This window comes from Centropristis striata, chromosome 21 (assembly GCF_030273125.1).
Source record: "Centropristis striata isolate RG_2023a ecotype Rhode Island chromosome 21, C.striata_1.0, whole genome shotgun sequence".
NCBI classification, from domain to species: Eukaryota; Metazoa; Chordata; class Actinopteri; order Perciformes; family Serranidae; genus Centropristis; species Centropristis striata.
In genome coordinates, this window is record NC_081537.1 from 18,616,640 (window position 1) to 18,639,966 (window position 23,327).

Below are 23,327 nucleotides of genomic sequence, written 5' to 3' on the forward strand. Positions count from 1 at the left end.
AAACAAATGGCCCCACAACACTCATTAAATTCAAATGTTCAACCTTAATTGTCACTTCTCGCTGCCTCTTCATCTCTCTTCACGCTGTCTGCTGCCATCGGGGGGACGAACTCGACGCTGTGCTGTGTGTTAACGGCTGTTCTGTTTGTGTGTTTCAGTGGACTTACTCGGCCTGCTGAAGTGGCGCTCCAACACCAGCCTGCTGCAGCAGAACCTGCGTCAGCTGATGAAGGTGGAGGGCGGAGAGGTTGTCAAGGTAAGAGGGCGAAAGTCACCAAACTCATTCGAGGCCAATGCTCTTAACCCTTGTGTTGTCTTTACTTTCTGTATGCACCTCTTTTCCTAACAGTCAAAAATGACTTAACTTCACTAAACCCCTTAAGTAAAGCAGCTTGATTGGATTTTAAAATCCAAACCTATTTTACATGAAGAAACAACCTGTCATTCATCACAAACTTTGTGAATATGGAGGTGCTTTCCTCTTAAGGTGCAGAAAAAGTTTAATCAGTTTAATCAGTGGTAATAAAGTTGGGGTTTATTGTTATTAATTTTATTGCTTTAGGTACTGCATAGGTGTAAGCATCGTTTATTCTAGCAAGTGTGCATGCACTCTGTAAAAAATTTGTAGATATTACAGTTAAACACTGTCAAATTGGGCATAAAATCACCGTCGTAGACTCTTAGTTAACATACATCAAGGAATAGTACAAAGCTTAAACTGTAAAAATATAAAAAACATTTGTGTAAAATCAATGGAGAAATACCATACTGTCACAAAACAACAATTGCCCTAAAAAAAAAAACAGGATTATTCAGTCTAAATTACAATTTTTGCTGATATTTACTTTTAAATTTACAATAGAAAACCCCCTCACTGTATTTTTTACAGTGAAGTTCTGGCAACCACAGCTGCCAGTATTTTACTGTAAATTAAACAGACTTCTTTTTTTTTTTTTTTTTTACAGTGCATGCACGGTTTTTATGTTTTTATTTTTGTGGTCAAAAATGAGCTAAGAAAAGATTTTTACCCTGTTGGTGTACAGCTTTCATGGAAATATGATCAAAGGCAATGTTTTCTCATGTAGGGGTCATTCTTGGAAAACAAAGAAATCTCTCCACAGCTGGTGACATAAACAATGCAGTCACAAACCTCAGTGTTCCTGAAAGTTACAGCCTCTTGGCAGCAGTTCCACAAATGATTTCACTGCCTGTCTGAGGGAACAGGTTGCTAGTTTTAGGTGTTTTTTTTAAATGTTTTACAGCGAGGAGGGAGTACACAACGCCACACACAGTTTACTGAAGGGCGGGAGGTGACCTGCTGTCAGACATATAGGCTGGCCCTCTCACTGCTCAGCATGGGGCGGATGAATAAATCACTCCCTCGATAAAGTTTAGCATGGGCTAGTTGGGGTCTGGCAGATTGCAGCACATCTGAGGAAGTCCTTCACCCAGACAGTTTTGATCAGACCAGATAGATGTGTCAACCACAGCTGGACCAGTTCATTAAACCACAGGGGTGTTATTATTATTACCAGCACATTAGCACTCAATCTCTGCAAAGCGCTCCGAGCTGTCGGTACGCAATTAGATAACGCTTTCAGCTCGGCATTTAAAAGACAATTTATCAACAAGGGTATACATTGTTCTGGGCGTGAGATACAATGCATAAAGATTAGATCACAGATAAATCCCGGGCTGTGTTTTCATCATAATACCCCCTTTTTTTAATCTCTCTAACGTGACACTGTGAACAGGTAACTCCGCCTTTGTCTCTTTCACACAGCATGACCTTTGTGAGATTGCATTGTGCTTTTAAACCCAACACACTTTGTTTGTTTTTTCATTGAAAGCACGATGAATGCCATCCATCCTGAGATGACAGACCAAGCACAGTATAGAGTGATGGCTCTGTTTCCAACGCTTTTACATCTGTTTTTACATCGCCGCAGAATTGGCTGAGTAAATGGAGCATGTTTCCCCAGAGAAGCAGGGTGTATATAGTTAGTGTTTCTGGAGGTACTGCTGACAGGGAAATTATTACTGTCTTCACACAACTATACCGGCTCGTGTTAACAGCTGTAAAGGGTGTGTAATGGGTAGCACTGTCAGAGCAGTTAACTTACATTGTACAGGTTATATGAGGTCATATTCAACAGGTTAACATGCATATTATTTGGGATAAAGACTTGATTACAATATGCAGTGGTGAGAAAAAGTATGTGAACCCTTTGAAATATCCCTTTTTTTTGCATTAAAATTTGATCTGATTTGCATCTAAGTCCCAACTATAGACAAACACAATGTTCTATATAATGTTCTGTACAATAAGAGCCAATTGGAGTCAGGAGTTCTAGGAGAAGAGGTCTAATGAATGAAACATGGTTTAAATTAGGTTTAGAGCCATTTTGACCTATAAAAAACCTCACATTTTTTGAGTTTGCTATTCACAAGAAGCCTCTGCTGATGTGAACCATGCTTTGCAAAAAAGAGATGCAGATCAGATCACATTTTAAAACAAATTTATGCAAAAAAAACGATGTGATTTTAAAGTATATAACTTCTGGATGTGATTTGATATTTTTTGTGTGTTTTTACAGGATCTGGTTAGTGCAAAAATGTTTTATTTTTGGTGAAATTTTAATTTAATTTGGCTTGTTTTGAATGTCTGAAATGTGGAAATCTGACTCTAATTTCTGTTTTTAAAGTTTCTCGCTATGATAAATTGTGTAATTTGGCTGTTTTTTTCTTTTTCTTTTATGAAAACATGCCTAATAATCTCACTAGCACTTGGTGTGGGTACATAAGGTTTTAGGATATTGATTTGAACTGTATTGCCCAGCTCTAACTGGAATGCATTTGTTAATTCCCTGTTCTCCCTGCTGCTGATTTTCAGCTTTCACTTTCTGTCAAAAACACTATAAACATCCCACTAAGATCCTAACTTGGTTTGACTGTTATCATGTATCTCCATAGCTCTTATCTTACCCTGTTGTTAAGCTCCTTCTGTCTCGTGATATGATGGATAAATTCACTCAGCCTAAGGTCATTTATCACTTTAAAGTCACCAGCTGCATGTGGAATTTCCTCCCTAAAAGAAGGAAACGATTATCAATTTGTCTCGACTTGATTTGAAAGAGCAGCAGAAGCACTTCTGCCATTTTGCACCTTTTGAGTGCTATGTTTTATTGTTTACCTGCCATAACACACTGTGCATCTGTCATTCTAGTTTCTGCAAGACACTCTGGATGCTCTCTTCAACATCATGATGGAGAATTCTGACAGTGACACTTTTGATATTTTGGTGTTCGACGCCTTGGTAAGCACAGAAGAAAAACAGCAACAGCAGAGTAGAATTGAAACCAGCAGAGGTTCCTGTCAGGGGGAATAAACACTCAGATGCAAATATAATATGTTGTCAAATCTTTTATATGCTAAACACTTCTTTTGACTAGTGTCTTTGCTCTGTGCATTGGCCCTTTTGATTTCACAACAAAAACCTTTTGTTTGTGTGCAGCGACTTGTTTCCTTACGAAAGTGACAAATCTGTTTCTTTTTGTTTCTAGAGAGAACTGTGAGCCATCAAAGTATCATACACATATTTCAATATTTACCTTTGTAGTGTGTATTTTAGCTTAACTTATTTGTGGCATAGAGTCATTTTTGACCACACAAGTTCCTAATAAGCAAAATAAGACAAATTACCTCTCTGTCAAACGTGTTTTGTAATAATATGTAGTTAAAAGCATGCAGAGAACACACCTTAACTCGGCAAGAATGTTGACCCTGTGCCAGTGATACGCCTCAAAGGAAAATATTTCCTGCATCTGTGTTGAACATGCAGTTCAGAACTGTTGTCTCCCCCTTCTGGCAATGAGAGCAACTGCACAAACATGTCGATGCAAACTTATGATGGTGCACTCGCTGCATCTCCCCAGCTCCCAGGAGTGCTATCTTCAAGTCTTTCCCATGCAAATAATTCTAAAGTATTTTACAAATCCAGGGTTCATACAAAGTTTCGAAAGTTTCGAAAATGCTTAATGTTACTGGGGCTGTTTACAAAGTTAGGAATGTGCATACATTTCAAAAATTCTCCACCAAAATATTTTACTTTTTGAAATGTGGAAAAGTTCTCTTTCGTGTTTACTCATCGTTTATAGCTAGATAATTCCTATACTGATGCCTCAAACGATCGAAACATAGAATCAAAGTTAATATGAACAGCTGGAAAAAATAAGATAAGATAAGATAAGATAAGATAAGATAGAACGTTATTAATCCCGAAGGAAATTGTGGTTCCAAATTGCTCCAAAGCCTCCAAAACAATTAAAAAACAGTCACAATATAGGATAATACAGGTGCAGCTCAATACATTTGAAGATCAAGTTTATTTATATCAGTAATTCAATTCAAAAAGTGGAAATAACACATTATATAGACCCATTACACACAGAATGAAACATTTCATGTCTTAATTCATTAAATTTCTTCTAATTACAATGATTATGGCTTACATTTGATGAAGACCTAAAATTCAGTCTAAAAAAATGTAATATTACAAAAGAAAATTAAAAACATTTAAAAAGTATGTTTAATATGGAAATGCTGGCCTTTGAAACGTATGTCCATCTATATGCACTGACCTGAACTACTAGAAATGGACTTTTCCATGATATTATAATGTATTGAGATGCACCTGTATAAGAAAAGCAATGAACAAAATATGTAACAATAACAATATATAATATAAATATAACAATATAAATAATTAAATAAAGTGTCTAAGGATTAAAGTGAGTAGAGTTCAAATGACATGACAGGATGTAATATACAGATATATTGTGCATGATAATTAACATAATAGTCTGTGGTGTTAAAAATTGTATTGCACATGGTGTTGATATTAGTATGATGTGTTAGCTTTCCTTCTGCAGAAAGGGTTAAAGTTATACAGTCTGATGGCCACAGGTAGAAAAGACCTCAGTGCAGTGCAATAACTGCAGATGTGAACTCTCGTTTCATTTCACATCCTATGTGCTAGATTACAGAGGCAAAATGATAGAATATGTGACTATCACAGCTCACAAATGGTTTCTATTGTTTGTAAATAGGAGCTTGTCATTTACGAAGGGTAGTGCAGACACAGTGCATCTTATGTGGTGTCACGGCTGCATTAATCTGCATGAATTTGTAGAGCCAGGGTTTCATTTCATTCATGTTGTTTGTTGAACATTAAAGGTCTCATGTTACTGCAAGATAGAGCACGAAGAAGTGCTAAAAGATATTCGCCTTTGTCACGTCTGAATCAGTAGAGTTGACAAAGTATCTGACAGAATCCTATCTTCCGTGTCATCACCTAACATCATGGGGTATATCTCAAAAGAACATTTTTTTTTTCTCTCGGAGAGAGGAAGTAGGAATTGTGTTGTCGGGGGTCTTAGATTATCTGCAGGCCAGCGAAGTGAGAGAAAATGGCTTTTTGCTCAAATGCAATCTTGTTTAATTTCCCAATCTATTTCAGCATATTGAGTGAGACAGCGAGTTTTTGCTGCTCGCCATTATGAGCCGTGTGCTTCAGATTTTTAATGAACATGTCTCTGTTCTCTGACAGGTGTTCATAATTGGGCTTATAGCTGACAGAAAGTTCCAGCACTTTAACCCCGTTCTGGAGACCTATATTCGGAAGCATTTCAGCGCCACACTGGCGTACACGTGAGTTAATTACCCTCTGTGCGATACATCCAAGGACATTTACAGTAATTGCAGATATCCCATTTTGTGATAAGCATATTTAGCAGAGTCTATATGGTTGTGTTTGCAGGAAGCTGACCAAAGTTCTGAAGAACTACGTGGACAACGCTGAGAAGCTGACAGAACAGCTGCTGAAGGCCATGAAAGCTCTGGAGTACATCTTCAAGTTTATCGTCCGCTCCAGGGTCCTCTTTAACCAGTACGTCCTAATACACACAAGCTAATACATTGCAATATATATATATATATATATATTTATTTTTATTTTTTCTGGTCACCCAGAAGATGTCTGTGTTTTCCTCCATGACAGAGCATTTTGGATTGTCTGTATAATTTGTAACATTTCTCACTTCTTGGATTCTTATTTGTTTTCATTCTTTGTTGGCTGTAGTTGTTCCTCAAATAATACTCCAGTTTCAGTGTTTTCTCTAAATACAAAATCAATATTGTGTGCAGCACTGATTGTGCTCTCCACAGTATGCCACCGCTGCAGAATTAAGTTGAAACAGGTAAAAGTGGATGGTCTTTGGCTGAGGTAATTCCTATGGATGTGTTTATAATTGGCTGTGGAGATGTTAAATGGATGATAATGTTGTAGAGCCACGGAATGAAGCTGTTGGCGGCTGAGGGGCTGATGTATGATCCTGGTCTAATTGAGTGTGCAGAGTTTGATTGGTTTTCCATCCGATGTCTGGAGGACGCTTCGTCCTTTACCTCACACATCAGACGAGTGCAGAGGCACTCTATCGTAGGGATGTCCATGTCCATGAGTTACGGTACGCAGACACAACGGTTTGATTCATATCCTGGTTTGAGAGTCATGGTTATGCGGAGAAATAAACAAATGCATACACATACTTTTTTTCACAAAAATACAAATGTCAAAGATGGACAAAGTCCTCTTGTTGGTGACTGAGGTAACATTTCGCCCAATGGCAACTAGTTTTGGAAAGTTTCCAGATTTAATCGTTTTTTTAATTGTTTTGAATAATGTGCATCAATCTATACTCATCAACCACTTTATTATGTACACCTGTCCAACTGCTTAATGCAAGTATCTAATCAGCGAATGACATGGCAGCAACTCAATGCATTTATTCATCAGAACGGGGAAGACAGGTGATTTAAGTGGCTTTGAACGTGGCATGGTTGTTGGTGCCAGACGGGCTGGTCTGAGTATTTCACAAACTGCTGATCTATGGGATTTTTATGCACAACCTTCTCCAGGGTTAATAGAGAATGGTCCAAAAAAAAAGAGAAAATATCCAGTGAGCGGCAGTTCTCTGGGCCAAAATGCCTTGTTGATGCCAGAGGTCAGAGCAGAATGACCAGACTGGTTCACCAGTAACTCAAATAACCACTTGTTACAGCCAAGGTCTGCAGAAGACCATCTCTGAAAATGTCCAACTTTGAAGCTATAGCAGCAGAAGACCACACTGCCACTTCATTATCCTGAAAGCTAATAAAGTGTCCAGTCTGTGCACATGTACTAAGCCATTACCCCTGTACCACGACGGTTTCACATGGATGCTGGAACCACTACAACCGTAGTGTCAGACGGTTTCTGTCGCAGGATAACCAAAGGCAACTTCCAACCTGAAAGACTTTCCGTCTTTGTTTTGCTGTTTTTGAAGCTCTTCCTTTGGCCAGTTTCCAGTATCCGCTTTGTCGGGCCATTGTTGCCAAGTTAGACTTTGTTGAAGCCTTTCATGCAGCCATGGCTGGAACGTGCCAAGGCTACATCAGCACATGTTCGGCTTTTCGTCGCGGGCCTGTGGAACATTTCTATGAAACGGCAGAGGAGACACTCTAATCACATACTTCCCCCCTTGTGACTTGAGACCGGTGTAGCTGTCAGGAGCTCACTCTGCTCCTTGGAGCTGCAGGTGAGAAGCAGCTTTAAGTAATTGTTGTTGTGGGAGCCCTGAGACGGATACGTCTAATCCTATGATTTCTGTAAGCCCTCAACAGTGACTATCCTGGGCCATGTAATACCTGCGGCCCCAGGAGAGATTGCGACACCACAAAACCACCTCCCTGGAAGGAAGCCAGTGAGATCTGATGCAGTGGAGCAATCTAAACACTTCACCCCTCTTTGACCTGCCTCCCTGCGCTTCACTGTGTGTTTTCAAACCATTTCAGTTTCCCTCACAAAGCGTAATTTTTAATTTATTAAATCTGAGTGGTTGACACACTTAATTACCTTGCAGGGAGCACAACGCGGCTCATTTACAGTTAATACCCAGTTTGTGGAGATTTATGGGCTTTGCAAGTGGGATAAAATGCATTTGCATTTTTTGGGGATTATGGAGGAAGCCCTGCTTTGTGTCCCCATGCACTTAGAAAGTGGGGGGAAGTGTTTTCTGCATTTGTTCTGTGATCACTAGCTTTTCAGTCGCTGGGCAGCATTTGCTCCACATAACCAAGCTAGCAGAAGAGACATTAATAATACTACGTCCCAAACATGATTAGAAATGTTTCAAAAGTAACGCCGCTGAACCCTTACATGACATTTGCTTTCTGCTTCTCTTATAGAATTCATGGAGATTCATTAGCATAGATCATTAATTTTTCAGATTTTTGTTTCCACATGACAGCAGGCAGGTGCTTCAGGGTCTTGTCATGTTGTTTTAAATGCTAATCTGGCTGGCAGCAAGAGTGATGTCTGTGGCTCTGATCCAATAATATTTGCATTGATAACACACACGGGCCATTCTGCTGGCTGCTTTTAATGATTTAACAGGGAAGCATCAAACTCTTGTTATTTCCAGTGCGGGCGGGGCTGTTTACACAGGGATGAAACAAACAACAGCCTTGTGATCATCTGCCAATGTAATTCTCTACTTCATCTCCTCCCAGGCTCTATGAGAACAAAGGAGAGGCCGACTTCATGGAGTCCTTGAGGAACCTTTTCACATCCTTTAATGACATGATGAACAGTAATTCAGAGAACACTGGCATGGTGAAGGTAGGCCGACTATCGCACAAGTCCAACTGCATGCTATCGCTCAAACTCAGTGCCAAGAGATAGCTGCTTCTGCTGCTGCTGCTGCTGGGTGAATAGTAAATAACTGCTGCTGTGTGAATAGTAAATAAATCTGCTGTGATTTGCTTTGGATGACATGCTATATAATTGGAGATGCATCTGTCTTGTTAGCTGTAAACTAATGCAGCAGCCTATTAGATATAAATGTTAGTGCGCTGTGTGTTCCTAATGTTAGGTCTTTATCTTCTGTATTATCTTTTTCTTCACCTTTCTTATGTTTCTTTGTGCAGATTTTCCTGATCTTCACTCTTTTGCTCTCCCTGTGACCTTGTTAGGGCTGCACAGAAAATATCTGAAAGCATCTTAAATAAGTTCTTAGTTAAACATTAGTGGAAAACATGCCTATTCATGCATCCCAGTGGCTCACTGGTAGAGCGCATACCACTAAGGCAGAGTCCTTTGCAGTGCATTGGACCCCTGTTCAATCACAAGCTCCCTATGCTGCATGTCGACGCCCCTCTTCTCCCTCTTCCATTCTCTCTGTCACCATCTAATAAAGCATAGAATGCCAATAAAAAGGGTTAAAAAAACTGGAGATGGGGGATTGGCTAACCTTGGACTGTCCAGAGGCCACACCAACCCCTCTGAAGCTCACTAGTTACGCATTATGGGCCCTATTTAAGCAATATAAGGGTGCACGGTCTAAAGTGCATGCCGTACGTGCATTTATTGCAAGTCCAACTCTATTTACCTCTATAAACGCCGTATAAACTGAATGCAAAGGGGTTGAATTTAGTCTCTTAATTGATCATAGGTGTGTTTTGGGTGTAACATGAACAAAACCAGCCAAAGTTTAACAACTGCATTGGTCAGAAACTACTCTGTGCCACTTTGCACCTGGCAGCTGTTTCCAGTCTTTTTGCAAAGCTAAGCTAACTGTGTGTCAGGCTATAGATTCATACATTACTTAGCTTGCAACTAAGCAACTTAAGTATCACAAATAAACTTAACTTTGAGAGACATGAGAGAGAGAGAGAAAAAAAGAAGAAAAAAAAAAGAGATATATGAGAGTGGTACCAATCACCTCACACTCACTCTCACCAAGAAAGTGTATTTTTTTCAAGCGTGGAAACCATTCCTTTGAAAATAGGGCTCAGTCTGGATCCTCCATACTTCGCAGCTCTGTAGAGAAATGCATTTGTAGCAATAATAATAAAATCCTGACTTACTCAGAGCTTTTCTGTGCAGCCTTAATCTTTCAGATTTTTCTTGTATCTGCACATTATGTATGTTTGGTCAGCGTTGTTCTCTGTCATCCCTCTGTACTTCTGTATGTATTTGTGTTTCTTCTGTCTCTCCGTCTCTCTGACCTTGACTGTCCTGTGGTCTCGGGCTCCTCTGGCCTTTAGCTCCTCCTTAAGGTATTTATTTCTCTGCCTTGCTCCTCGTGCCTTTAAGCTTTCTCCATTGTGTTTGCATGTCATTGTCCTTGACCCCAAACTCAGTGACTCCAGATATGAAAACAAACCCACAGGAATATATTTTTTTGCACTCAAAGCCACACATGCACACACATGCTGATGTGCACACACCTTTTGCTTTCAGAGATAACATAATCACAGGGTACATGCACCTTGGCACACCTACAGTAGATCCATGTGCACGCTCAACCATAAGAGAAGCTCAGGAGTCAATTAGGAGTCAGTTGCTGTGTAATTGGGTGCGATATTAGCTTTACTGTCAGTAAATTAAAAACTGATCTTGAGGAACGGGCACGAAAGCGAGGAATCCTGGTTTCTTCCCAAGTCCGCCCTTGTGAAAGCACTGTGACAGGTGGAAGCTAATGAGCAGTCCCATCATACCTCCAGTCTGAATCCTGATGAACATCTGGACAGACCGACACACATGCGGGCGAAAACTTTAATAAACGCACACACACATAGACAAATGCATGCTACTGATTGCTATGAAAAGCACACGGAAGCAGGGAAAGGAGACACAACTCCTCTGAGACTTGTTGTGACACATCCCTGCACAACAGGTGGGAATTAAGTTGTTGGCTGAGAACAAAGTAAAAAAAAAAAATCTGTTAAAATGGCTTCTTCAAGGGGTAAACAGATGCAGTTGAGCAGAGCCAGGATTGCTAACTGAATTAAAGTCACACAGATTCTTTTGAAATCCAGTTTCCTCAACTCTTTCTGTCTGCAGAGAGAAGCGAGAGTTACGCACTAAAAATATCTATTTGGATGAGAGTCGATTAAAGCGGGATTTTATTTGGAGGTCATGACTATATATCCAAAAACAAGATAAAGACACTGTGCAGTGTTCCTCCTAATCCAAGGTCTGCTTCTGCGTGCAAAAATATGTTATTGTGCATGTTAGCATTCCTGGATGAAGAACAAACAGTTGATTGTAGCAGGTGACGTCCGGTGTGCTACATCTGTATGGCTAATCAACCTCCGTGAGACGGACTGGCACTGCTACTAATTTGCACAGATGCTGTCTAAACATCACAGCCCACCTTGGCCAGCATTTAGCAGCAGGCAGTTAGAGAGGGAAGTTTCATCTTGCTTAATCATTCCCATTATTAATGGATGGCTCTGTAATCAGCCACTGGGGGCACACACTTGATATCTTTATTATAGTATGAATGGGTAAAATGTAGATCGTATCTGGCTGTATTCATCAAGGTATTATTACAGAGACACTTTTCTTTGGCCCCAGTTTATTTTTTACAAGTTATTAAAAGGGGTTGTTTGGATTTTTTTGGTTTTATACATTGCTTACCTTTAGTTGATGGTAGTCTGCCACCACTTCGGAGATGTAATGCTACAAATGGGGGCACCAAGAAAATGTATTTAAGTCACCTTATATAAGACCCACCTAAAGGGAAATAAATCAATATCAGTTTGAGCTATATTGATAATATTTTCACTGCATTACCTCAACTTCATCTCACACAGCCATTTTTGAGGCAGAACTGAAGCAGTTATCTCTGCTCTCTCCAAAGACACCAGACTCCTTTGACAAAAACAGGAGTTTTACCGCCTAGAACACTGGAGTTGCTGGTCTACCGCTCCTTCAACCAGTTAGTTGGTTTGCTAGGGTGTCCGCTGGGTTTATTAAGGGAGTAAATGAAATTAGCCAAAAAATAATGGCATTAAAAAGTATTAAAAAGTAATCAAAAATTAAATATAATCTGACATGGTATTAAATTAGTTGCAAGTTACCTTGTTAAATCGTGGTGAAATTCCTTTCATTAAACCTTTCTGTTTGTAACTTTTTTCAAACCTTTTCTGATTTTCATTTTTCATTTTGTGCCCCCTCATTAAGAAAGAATGATGGAGTGTAGAGGTGGAGAAGTGGTGTGTGCTCTCCCTACACATAACAATAAAATAACATTTCGTCTTGGGTTAAATAGCAATCAATTGTGTATAGGTCAGTGCTGCTATTGAGGCAAAAAGTAATTAAGTATCCAGTTACTGTAATATAGGTACTTTATTAGAATTTTATGCATGACTTTACTTACTTACTTACTCAGAAAAGTAACAAAATTACAGTAATCAGTTACTTTATGAATAGTTACCCCCAAACTGAAGTTAAAAAAATATTGTAATGGTATTAAAAAAGGTATTGAAATGTATCAAATTCAACTTAAGTATTTCTGTATATACTCAGTTTGTGTTGTTGTGTGACTTTGGGGCTTTAAAGAGCTAGTTCGGATTCACCAAAGTCACACAATAACACAAACAAACTAATTAATTGAGGCAGCGAAGGCCTGTAACTCTCCTGTTCTGAGCTCGTGTATGCAAATTTGAATCAGCATGAAGTCCACATGTCTGAGTCTGCCTCTGAGAAATTCATCTTCTTTTGGAATTAAAACTTACTTTAAAACATTGTTTACCTCCTTCAACCAAAAAGCTGTGGAAACTTTTAAGTCCATGCTCCAAATGTGAAATATTCACTGAACTTGTTTGAGTTTATAACTATAAGTACTTTTATTTCATAAACCTCCGTAGCTGCGTAATTCTCTAATATGTTTATGTTGCCCCTGTTGTTATTTGTAACGGGGTACTTTGCTAATGAAGTGTTGTGTTTAACATGTTTAAAGCACTGTAGAGCAGTGAAAAGAGTGTAAATATAGCATTGCCTACGCTTAAACTTATATTGATTTATTTCAGGTGGTTAAAATATGTTTTGCTGCTGCCCCCGTACACAGCAGTACATTGCTTAAATACCCTGCTGTTACTCCTACCAGCTTCTCCAAACTAATCTACTGTAGGTAGTAGGTACTACACTGACTATACATAAGGACCTCATACAACCCTACTTAAAATAAGCACACGAGGTAGAAATACTCCCATACCAACATATTGCTCTTTAAAACAAAATTATTCCAGGCCATCAACTGTTTAATTGTTCTAGTTTATGGCCCACAGAAGGCAAAATGTGTACTACAGCATCATGTGTACTACTGAGAGGCACACTGGCTTTATGAGTGAAACAGACGAGGAGGACACAGAAGCAGACACATTTACATTTAACTGCTCACAACGCAATGACACAATACTCACCATACTTACATGTGGGATGGAGTAGCTTACAGAATCAAAGCTAATTAACTCAGAGCTGAAATTGATTTAATGGTTTCTTTTATTTTTCTTGTTCAGGGTGCTGCACTGAAGTACGTTCCCACCATTGTCAATGACGTCAAGCTGGTCTTTGATCCAAAGGAACTAAGGTAATTTCATACAATATGTGGCATTTTCATATGCTTTGTTGCTGTTAAAACTACACCTGCAATACACAATTATACCTTGAGGGAAAAGTATTTCACAGTAGAGGTGAACTGATCCCTCAGTGAACTATTTATGCACTTTTTTCCCTTTATTTTCTTTGTGTAATTTGCATCTTTCTCAAAAAGAGAAAAGTGTTGTTGATGAAAAGCAGCACATTAAAGCAAATGTTTAGCAAAGAAAAACGCTCAAATTGGACATAAATGTTGTTTTGCTCCAGAATGAAAGCAGAAATCTTAATTGCTTTTGTTTTTCGAAGCGTTCGCTTGAATTAAAATTTCATGTTTAGATGAATCCCTAACAAGCTGATGGGGTATTGTGCTGCTGGAATAATTTAGAAAACCCCTTTTTTTTGCATCTGCCTCTCAACCTAAGGCTGTTTTTTTTTTTTTATTCAACAACTTGACATTCAGTAGCTGTGCTGTGATGGGCAGCAGTTAAACATGCTCAGGTTGTCTTGGAAATCCACCGTCTGCTCCACTCAAGTGTCCATTTCAGTTAATGTTGTCTAGCGTGAATGTCATCTGCCACAGCTTAATGCTCGTCTTAATAACAAATGACTTTTCAAGTATCGCACACTGATGTAACTGCTGAAATAAATCATATATTTATAATAATGTAGAAAGAAAACTGGTCTGTCCTTATCATCTGAGTGAGATTTTCTGACATTAAAGAAATGAATGGACTGTAAATTTTGACTGACCAAAACTGAAGTTACATTTATTTTAGGGGCAGAGTTCCAAAACCAAGAGGACGTTTTTTTATTTGTGACAAATGTCTCATGGGCGTGCCCTTGATTTGCTGCCCCATTTACATAACTTTAATCTCTGATGCCATAAGGACAACAGCACAAAAACAAAACCCAAAAAGAACGGCCTCATTTATGCCACGTTATATTTACAAACATATGAGAAAACTTTTCTAATGTATTCAGTGAAATACTTTTCAGCTCCTTAAAAAAACACATATTTGATTCATGTTCTGGTTGAACATTTTATCAGCTGTAAGTATTTAGTTCAGGCGAATATAGTCATACATGCTGATTTTGTCCTGATTTTCTCATAATAAAATATGCATCTGTTACATCAGTAGGAAGCACACATTGGGAAAATCAGCAGGTTGCTTTTGGCCAGACTGAATCTTTAATGTTTGTCTGTGAAAAAATAAACTTTTTCATAATTTAATCATTTCAAAAGTAAGAGGAAAGATTGAAATAAAAATAAGTCTGAAAAGTGGTAGAATTATTTACAAATAATTTCATCATTGTTAAAAAGCTGGATCAAAAAAGGGAGAATAGTAAAGAAGAGAATTGAATACACTTTTATGAAATAAACCCCAAAAGCCCTATATTTGATGATTAAGATTATTTTTTATTATGATCTAGTTATTAGGGCTGTCGAACTATTAAACAAATGTGTATCTAATTAACCCTCATCTTATGTTGCCGGTCTAATCGACCCATTTCAAAGTTTAAAAATCTAAAACATAATCAATGTCATGTAAAACCAGTGTATTTTTTTTGTATTTTAACATGTATGCATATGAAAAAAGAGTGAATTATCCTCATTGAACCATGATCTGTGAGAGGTAAAGAACACCATTGCACTAAATATTGATTGAAATGGTTAGTAATTATTATTGATGAAATAAAAACAATGTTTATTGGGATTTTTTTCTGACACTTTTGGATAATTAAACATGCCCTGGGTATTGCTGTTCCTAAAAAAACCCGACCATGACGGGTTAATAAAGTCTAAATAACAATATTATAATATATTAAATTAACAATGAAAGAAATGGTGAGCAAATCAATGATTAGATATTATAAACTTTAAATTATAACATGACTTATTTCCCATGCATTTCAAACTTCCATAGAGCAGTAGTTCTCAACCTTTTTGAGTCGCAACCCCCAATTTAACATGCATGTTGTCCGTGAACCCTCCTCACTGAACAGAATTTCACAGTTCAGATCATACAAAAAAGAAACAAAATGACCACAGAAAGAAACAAAATGACCAACAAAGACACAAAATGACCCAAAAATGATAAAAAAGACACAAAATGATCAAAAAACACACAAATTGACCACAAAATGATAAAAAAAGACACAAAATGACCAAAAGAGACACAATCACCAACAAAAAAAGACACAAAATCACCAAAAAAACAACAAAATGATCAAAAAAGAGACAAATTGACCACAAATAATAATAAAAAAAAAAAGACACAAAATGACCAAAAAGACTACGCATTAACGCATGAACACTTCAACACAGTGGAGACAGAGCTGACTTCCAAAATGATATGGCGACCCCCAGAAATCATCTCGCTACCCCAATTGGGGTCTGGACCTCAAGGTTGAGAATAGCTGCCATAGAGCACAATAAATCTGCTGTACTTTTTCTGCAATTGATAAAAATAGAATTTTCTGAGGTGAAACTCTGTGTTGTTGCACAATATTTCATCACTAAATTCTTTCATCACCCGAAACACTCTTGACCCAGAGATCTATTTCTAAGGCTGGCACAAGCAGTGCCATTACATGTAGGTATTTTCCCAGACCTTGAAATGTGCTTTGCCTGTTCATTTGGAAGCACTCAGCGAGGAGCCCCTTCCATTTACCCTCATGCAGCACCTGGGCGGCAGCCATGCTCAGAGCAAATTCTGGGCCACACAAGACAGCCAATCCCTGCCTCTGGCCTTGGCCTCGCTGCACCGCTATCACAGCCATGGTGAAGGGAGGTCTTCTGTCAGAGGTGGAAGATGGCTGTACAGCCCATCCATTCTGTGCACCATTCACCGCTTCTCTGTTCAGCTCTCACAGCTTCTTGCAGTCACTTTTTTTTCTCACCTTCCCTCTTGGTTTAATTCAGTATGTCTTCAGTTTGTGACCCTGATTCTGCTGCATTTCAACGGAATGAGAGTATTCATTTTTAATCATGTCATTTATAATAAAGTGGACTAAAATGTGGGGATCTTAAATATTTTGACTCTCCCTGTACTGTGCAGCTATTAAGGCTATTAGAAAACATATAAAATAAAACAAAGTGATAATTTGTAGAGCTGCGGGGATCGATAAAGCAAAGTATAGCAATATTTTGCACTATAAAACTAAGGAATCTATTGGTACCATCTCTGTCAGGATATCGTGCCGGGAAGTTGTCGAAATAACGTTGCAAAGTTAGGCTTTTTTGAGGTTTCATTAAAAAAAAAATTCAGAGCAGTGAAGCTTAAAGTTGAGGAAAGTTTTAGAAATGCTTGAGTTCTTGTCGTCATTACATGTTTGATATCATTTCAGTTCAGTTTGACTGAATACTTTGTTGGTCAGTCTGTGGGTTTGACTCTCATTGTGGAGAAATAAAAAGACTGAAGTGAGATGAATAGACTAAGAATTTTCTCTTATTCGACAAAAAAAAATTCTTGCTTAAATTTAATTTTGTGCTCACAAAATGCAGTTGGATTGCAATATATTGTATCGCAATACTCACCATATTACAAAATGCTTACATTTAAAATTAAAAATTTTAGTTTTAAGTTCAAACATATAAAAAAAAAGACATTCTATATTCAATACTTTACATTTTGCACAGCTTCCCAACTTTTTTTGATCAGGTTTATATATGGTGAAGTGCTGAAAAAAAACACAATCTGGCATATTTGTGCGCTTGGAGAGAAAGTTTGAACCGCTATCCAAAAATGTTGATTGAATTATTGGGTCACACCTGTGCTGGTTGACAGCTCCAACAAAATGAATAAAACCTAGAATGTGTGTTGACAACAACACAAGTGCAATGCTTCATCTTTTCTATAGTTTGAGATGAAACAACATGAGAAAAGTCTCTGATTTAAGCTTTAATTCTGAAACCATATGATTCACAGTTACCTATACACAGGCTTGGAGGTGGCATCAGCTGTTCCTGTTGTTAGGGCAAACCTGGCTGAGCGACCGAGCTGGAGGCGACTAAATTGAAGCCTTGGGGGTGGGGGTGTTTCATCCCCTGCCAGAACCTTTTCTCTCCTCCTTGAGCCTCAGCTTGCCAGCACAACAAGCATCTGGCCTCTTCAGTTCGGAGAAAACTGTCAGCTTTATGTGTGTGCATGAATGCAGATTTATCTTTCGGGGCTCTGAATTGTTTGAATGCTCATGGTGCGATCTTGATGAGCTGCATGTTGGTTGTCTTCAGAAATGAATCCTCAATAAAAGATATCTAGTTGAATGGTGTGCATTGGTATAAAAGACCGTTGACAATAAGAAAAATCTTCAGGAAGGCAGCTGAGTGAAAGAGAGAAGCAACATTTACAGTCTGCTGATGCCATTGCAGCTGAATGCTGCACAGGTGTTTTTACTTGCTCGGGCTGATTAGACTCTTCTCGGGACTGTGTGGGTGTCCAGACTGTGCTTGATCGGCATTTCTCTGACTCGACTGTCAGTTTAATTGAACCTGATGGGAGACTTTTATCATTTTAGGTATATGGAGTTTGGAGCAAAGGACTTGCATACTTAAATAGCCAAAACTAGGGTCGGACAGTATGCATCAAATTCAGTTGCAAATGGTGTAATTTATGGTTTTTCTTACTGGATATTTTCAGAGCTTTCAGCCACATCTCCTGGCCTTCATCAGCATATGGAGTTATCAAGGGAATGACAAGTTGAAATAATGTGGGATGTATCTTTAGTACGCTAATACAGTATATGAGATTATTTTTTAGTGTCCAAAAACCATAGTTTGCATCAAAAAGTATGCATGCTATTTGCAGTGAATACCAGACAATGCTTATATGCTGGCATATAAATCCCAAAATGGAAAGCCTTCCTTTATAAATGACAATGGCTCCATTGCTGTTAAAAGCCACAAAATGTGATTCAAAGTACGTTATGTTGTGCTGAGATTTCATTGTCAAATTAGTATTTGCAAGGCCAATAATAAACCTTTCAACTAAAGTTATGGCTAAATTCTCATTAAAATAGACGCAATTAATCAATAGTTTTTATCAAAATTGAGGCTGGTGCTATATCCAAATTGCAGGAGGTGCATTGTTTCATTAAAATATGTGTCATAATACTGTGCCGAAGGAAGTATTGTGGTGCTGCACAGATGGAATAGAAGAAAGAATGTTTAATTGATCGAGATCAACGCAAAAAAAGCAAAATCACACCATGATCTTTAATGTGTTTTTCCATGTAAATTAGATTTATGATGCAAAAATGATCATTCCCTCCAATATGGTGAATCATATTGCAATTGCAATATCAGTGAAAATAATTGTACATGGATATTTTTTTGCCAATCTTATAGCCCTAGTGTGTCAGGAGACCTTTTATAGATAAAAGTGAATAAATACTTGAGAATTGAAGCTACTTCATCACATAAAACATGTGTAAAACAAGCACCATCCTTGTGTCATTGGTTTGCACCACTGAGAAAGCAAAATCTATCTCCGGCAGCATTCTGTTGTCAGAGTTCATCCCAGGTCAGTTGACAAATCTCTGTTGTTTCACGCTGTATGTTGTTATATCCTCCGACCCGGGCCAGAATATCCGACTTGTACCTGTGTGAGCGTGCGGGGCCTTTAATTACGTTTTTGGATGATTGCTCCTGATGGGAAGCAGTCAACCAGCCCAAGATGCTTGATCAGTCTGACCTTTTGTCTTTATTGTCCTCCTTCTGTCTCTGCAGCAAGCTGTTCACCGAGTTCATCCTGAAGGTTCCTCTGGGTCGCCTGGTGAAACAGAAGCTCGACTGTCTGATTGACATTGTCCACAGCGATCTCTTCGCTCATCACGGTGAGAGCACACACACACACACACACACACACACAAACTGTACTCAGTGCATGCACCTTCACTCACAGAGCAGTAATATAGGCAATCACACACACCACCTGCCTCCCCCTGCCAGCCCTGTGTGAGCTCACAGCAAAGGTCATTGGTGAGGCGTGGTGGAAATCCTTCTTGTTATCTAAGAGAGTTAAGCAATCTCGCTGTTCAAGTCACCAGGACTTATCTGTATCGGAATATCAGTATTTTTATCTACCCACCCCTCCTCACATCTCTGTATTACTATTTAATCCATTTTCTATAAAGTGCATTAATAAGGGCATTTCTTTTTTTCTCGTCTCACCTTAACAGGACACCAATATCACAGACATTCACACTAACTGTAAGAATACACACAAGCAATGCGCTGTTGTATATTTTGCTATATTGTAATAATGTCAAATACCATATGGCGATGGCTGGGTATTGTTTCTAAAATTGTTTTGATACCAGTACCAAAACCATGAATTATTCCTTTTTATTTTTATTTTTTTAAATTAATTTTAGACTGTCCCTTTATAATTTTATTGATCCTGGAGTGAAATTTGGTTTCTGCAGTTACTCCAAGAATAGAAATAAATAAATATATATGTACACATTAGAAAATATAAGGAGCAGAAAAATAGCAAAGAATTACAAACTTAAGACAATATAAAGACTTTAAAAAATATACAAACTTAACAAAATTTCGAAAATATACAGACTTAAAAAATATACAAACGAGAAAATATACAGATTTTAAAATATAGAAACTTTAAAAAAATTCATTTAAGAAAATATACAAAATTAAGGAAATATACAAACTTAAAAATAACATACAGACTTAAGAAAATATACAAATTTAAGAAAATATACAGACTTTAAAATATACAAACTTAAAAAAAATTAATTTAAGAAAATATACAAAATTAAGAAAATATACAAATTAAAAATAACATACAGACTTAAGAAAATATACAAAGTTTTAAAAAAAAGCTAATTAAAAAAAATATACAAACTTAATAAAATATATGAACTTAAATAAAATATACAAACTTAAGAAAATATAAAAAATAAAAAAAATATACACACTTAAAGAAATATTACGACCTAAAAATTATATACAAAGTTTAAAAAAAACTTAAAGAAATATACAGACTAAAGAAAAAACCTATTATTGCACAGTAAGCAGGTGACAATAAATTATCATTAAACACTATGGTACAAATCTTGATTTTTAGTAGTTCCTTTACACTAATGCAGTAAAAACTGTACTGATGCCTTTCCAAATACAGCAACACACATGAGCCTTGTCTCTGTGCATAACTTGTAGTGTTTTTCCTTCATTCCTCCATTCATTCATTCAGCCATTCACCAGCATTATTAGATCTTGGTACAAGCAAGCTGCATGCCCAATGGCTTATTTACTCCTTGTGTATTGAAAATTGGTATTGAATGCTAACCCTTTTTGACACTGAATAGTGTATTGCCTATGCAAGTATCCAACTTCTGTCCCCAGCCCTATAAATGGCAGTGATGTAGACATGGTTAATGAGAAGCACTCTGCAGCCAGCTCCAGCCTCCGGTGCCCTGCAGACGGTTGCCCTGCTGCAGTGACAGTCGAGGGCCAAGCATTTTTTCGCCAGAGGCAGCAGTCCTCTGAGGGCAATGTTAGGTTAGAGTCCTGATTTAGAGGCAAACACACACATACTGTCCCGTGGTGGTAAATTAAATGCAAAGTTTCTAACCCAGTTCAACAGCTACAGTGATTTAATGCGGCTGGCAGGGACAACACATGCCCCGGAGCGATTGGCTTATGCAAAAGAAGTGGACAACAATTATCCACTTGCACTGTTGCTCTCTGTCATCATGTTCAGTTCAGGATTAAAGTACAGAGAACAAAGAATAAAATGGGATTTAGACAGCGTGTGACACCCAGTGGTGGAATGTAACTAAGTATATTTACTTAACTACTGTGCTTGAGTACAATTTTGAGGTACTTGTACTTTACTTGAGTATTTCCATTTTATGTAACTTTTTACTGCTACTCTACTACATTTAGCTGCCATCTTAGTTACTTTTTAGGTCGAGATTTAACATGAAACACATGATCAATTTAATGCATTTTTATTAATTAAACCACATAAAAGTATATTAAGTAGTCAAAATGAGTCCTATCTTTACCACAGTGAAATGCTGCATACATAAATGCATCTATACAAATCATCTTATAAGGTATTTAGAATATATATAACAATATATGGGTCCATTCTACATAATGAGTACTTTTACTTTTGATACTTTCAGTGCATTTTGATGCTGATACGTTTTGAATGCAGGACATTTACTTAGTAGTGGAGTAATTTCACAGTGTGGTATTAGTACTTTTAGGTGAGGGGCCTGAATACTTTTTACACCTCTGGTGACGCCAGATAATGAATAATTTACTCTGATATTGAAAAGTTTAAATATTTCTGCCTGTCCTTTCATACATAGCAACATGAAATTGTGTTTTGGCAGGTTTAGTGAGTAACAACTGAAGGGCAGGGCTCAGTGTGTGGTGCTGTGGTCATTACTATTGATCTGTTGGTGTAATTGTGGACAGACAAGCCTCCCCGATGTTTGTGAATGGCCTGCTGATCAGCCGGAGGACTCGTTGCTGTGATGTAGATACAGGCCACCCCGCTGCTCGCTTCTCACAACAGCTCCGCGCACCGTGGCTGTGAACGTCTCCAGTAGTCACATACATATTTTTTAAAAAGCTGTGCGCTGGACAAAAGGCTTAACTGCCAAGTAAAACTGTCCTTTCCACATCTGTTTCACGCTGAGCTCCACTTTGGAGATATTTTCTTGCACATAATGATCACTGCATTGAGCAAGCGGCTTGGCCAGGCAGTTTTTAAAGGTAGTCTAATCAGCTGTAGTGAGCGCACATGCTCTTGGGACTGGTCGTTGGAGATCCCCAGGTGGTCTCTGAAAGGTTCACTCGCCAGCCGATCCTGAAGTGAAATGCACTGGAATGTTTGGAGACATCCACCTCGATACTCATGTAGTTTCTTCGCACACTCTCATCAATATGCATTGAATGTGTTCACTGTTGGAAGTGTTTTCTTTCCTCTAGGCTGCACAGTCATTAACATATTAACATATTATCTGTGTAGAAGCACGTCTTAAATTAGTATTTTTCATTCCCCCGGTGGGCTTACTTCTGTTCAAAATGACGACTTTAGACAATAAGACCTTTCTCCATGGGTTTCATCTATACGTTTGAAATTGAAATGTCGTGTTGAGCTTGATTGGTATGCATACGCAATCCTCCGCTGCAGATGGAAACTTAATAAACTCAGAAAAGAGGGACATTTTTTTGTGCCTCGTTTTATTTTGGAGGTACAGCGTTCTGTCACCTTCACTGTTTATGATGTAAAAGCAGAGGATGCATAAATCACTTGCAAATGGGCTCATTGGAAGAGAACAAATATGTCAGCTGTTCTCCTGGTCTGTGTTAAAGGGGGAAATCACTGTAGCGTCTAAAATCTGTTTGCGCTGGAACTTTGAGGAGAGCGCTCATGGCCTAGCTTGATAGTTCCACTCTGCTTGTCCCACTCCCACTGTGTGTGTGTGTGTGTGTGTGTGCACGAACGAGTGTGCACATGCATGTCTATGTCCGTTCGTGCATCAGTGTGTTACCACCTGTGTGTGTTTTGAGTTTGGAGGAGGCACAGAGGAAACGAAGGGCCTGTAAAAACAAGGTATTAAACACTCACACAATGTTCAACGCCCTCACATAGGAGATTTGCTTTTGTGTTCAAACCCTGGAAGATTACGATACACACACACACACACATATATATATATACAAAAAAACACACATTCCTCTTAAGCTGCATCAGGGGGATAGCTCTGTGCTCTGTTCCGCAGCACAAAAAATATTTCATTGCAGACATGGTTGTCACTTTGTGTCAGGGCTAGCTAACACGTGACAAGGCAAACTCTTAAC

General features: G+C 38.2%; 1 protein-coding gene across 2 annotated transcripts in view; it reads left to right on the forward strand.

Annotated features, from left to right (window-relative positions):
• The window catches only part of dock1 (dedicator of cytokinesis 1), a 244,084-nt gene that overhangs the window by 71,844 nt on the left and 148,913 nt on the right, over positions 1-23,327 (forward strand). For both annotated transcript variants that reach the window (XM_059325282.1, XM_059325284.1), the window contains exons 19-25: positions 159-256; positions 3,227-3,316; positions 5,609-5,709; positions 5,819-5,947; positions 8,608-8,716; positions 13,405-13,475; positions 19,212-19,318. In XM_059325282.1, the coding sequence (XP_059181265.1) occupies positions 159-256; positions 3,227-3,316; positions 5,609-5,709; positions 5,819-5,947; positions 8,608-8,716; positions 13,405-13,475; positions 19,212-19,318 (705 nt within the window). The remainder of the gene's footprint in view (positions 1-158; positions 257-3,226; positions 3,317-5,608; positions 5,710-5,818; positions 5,948-8,607; positions 8,717-13,404; positions 13,476-19,211; positions 19,319-23,327) is intronic.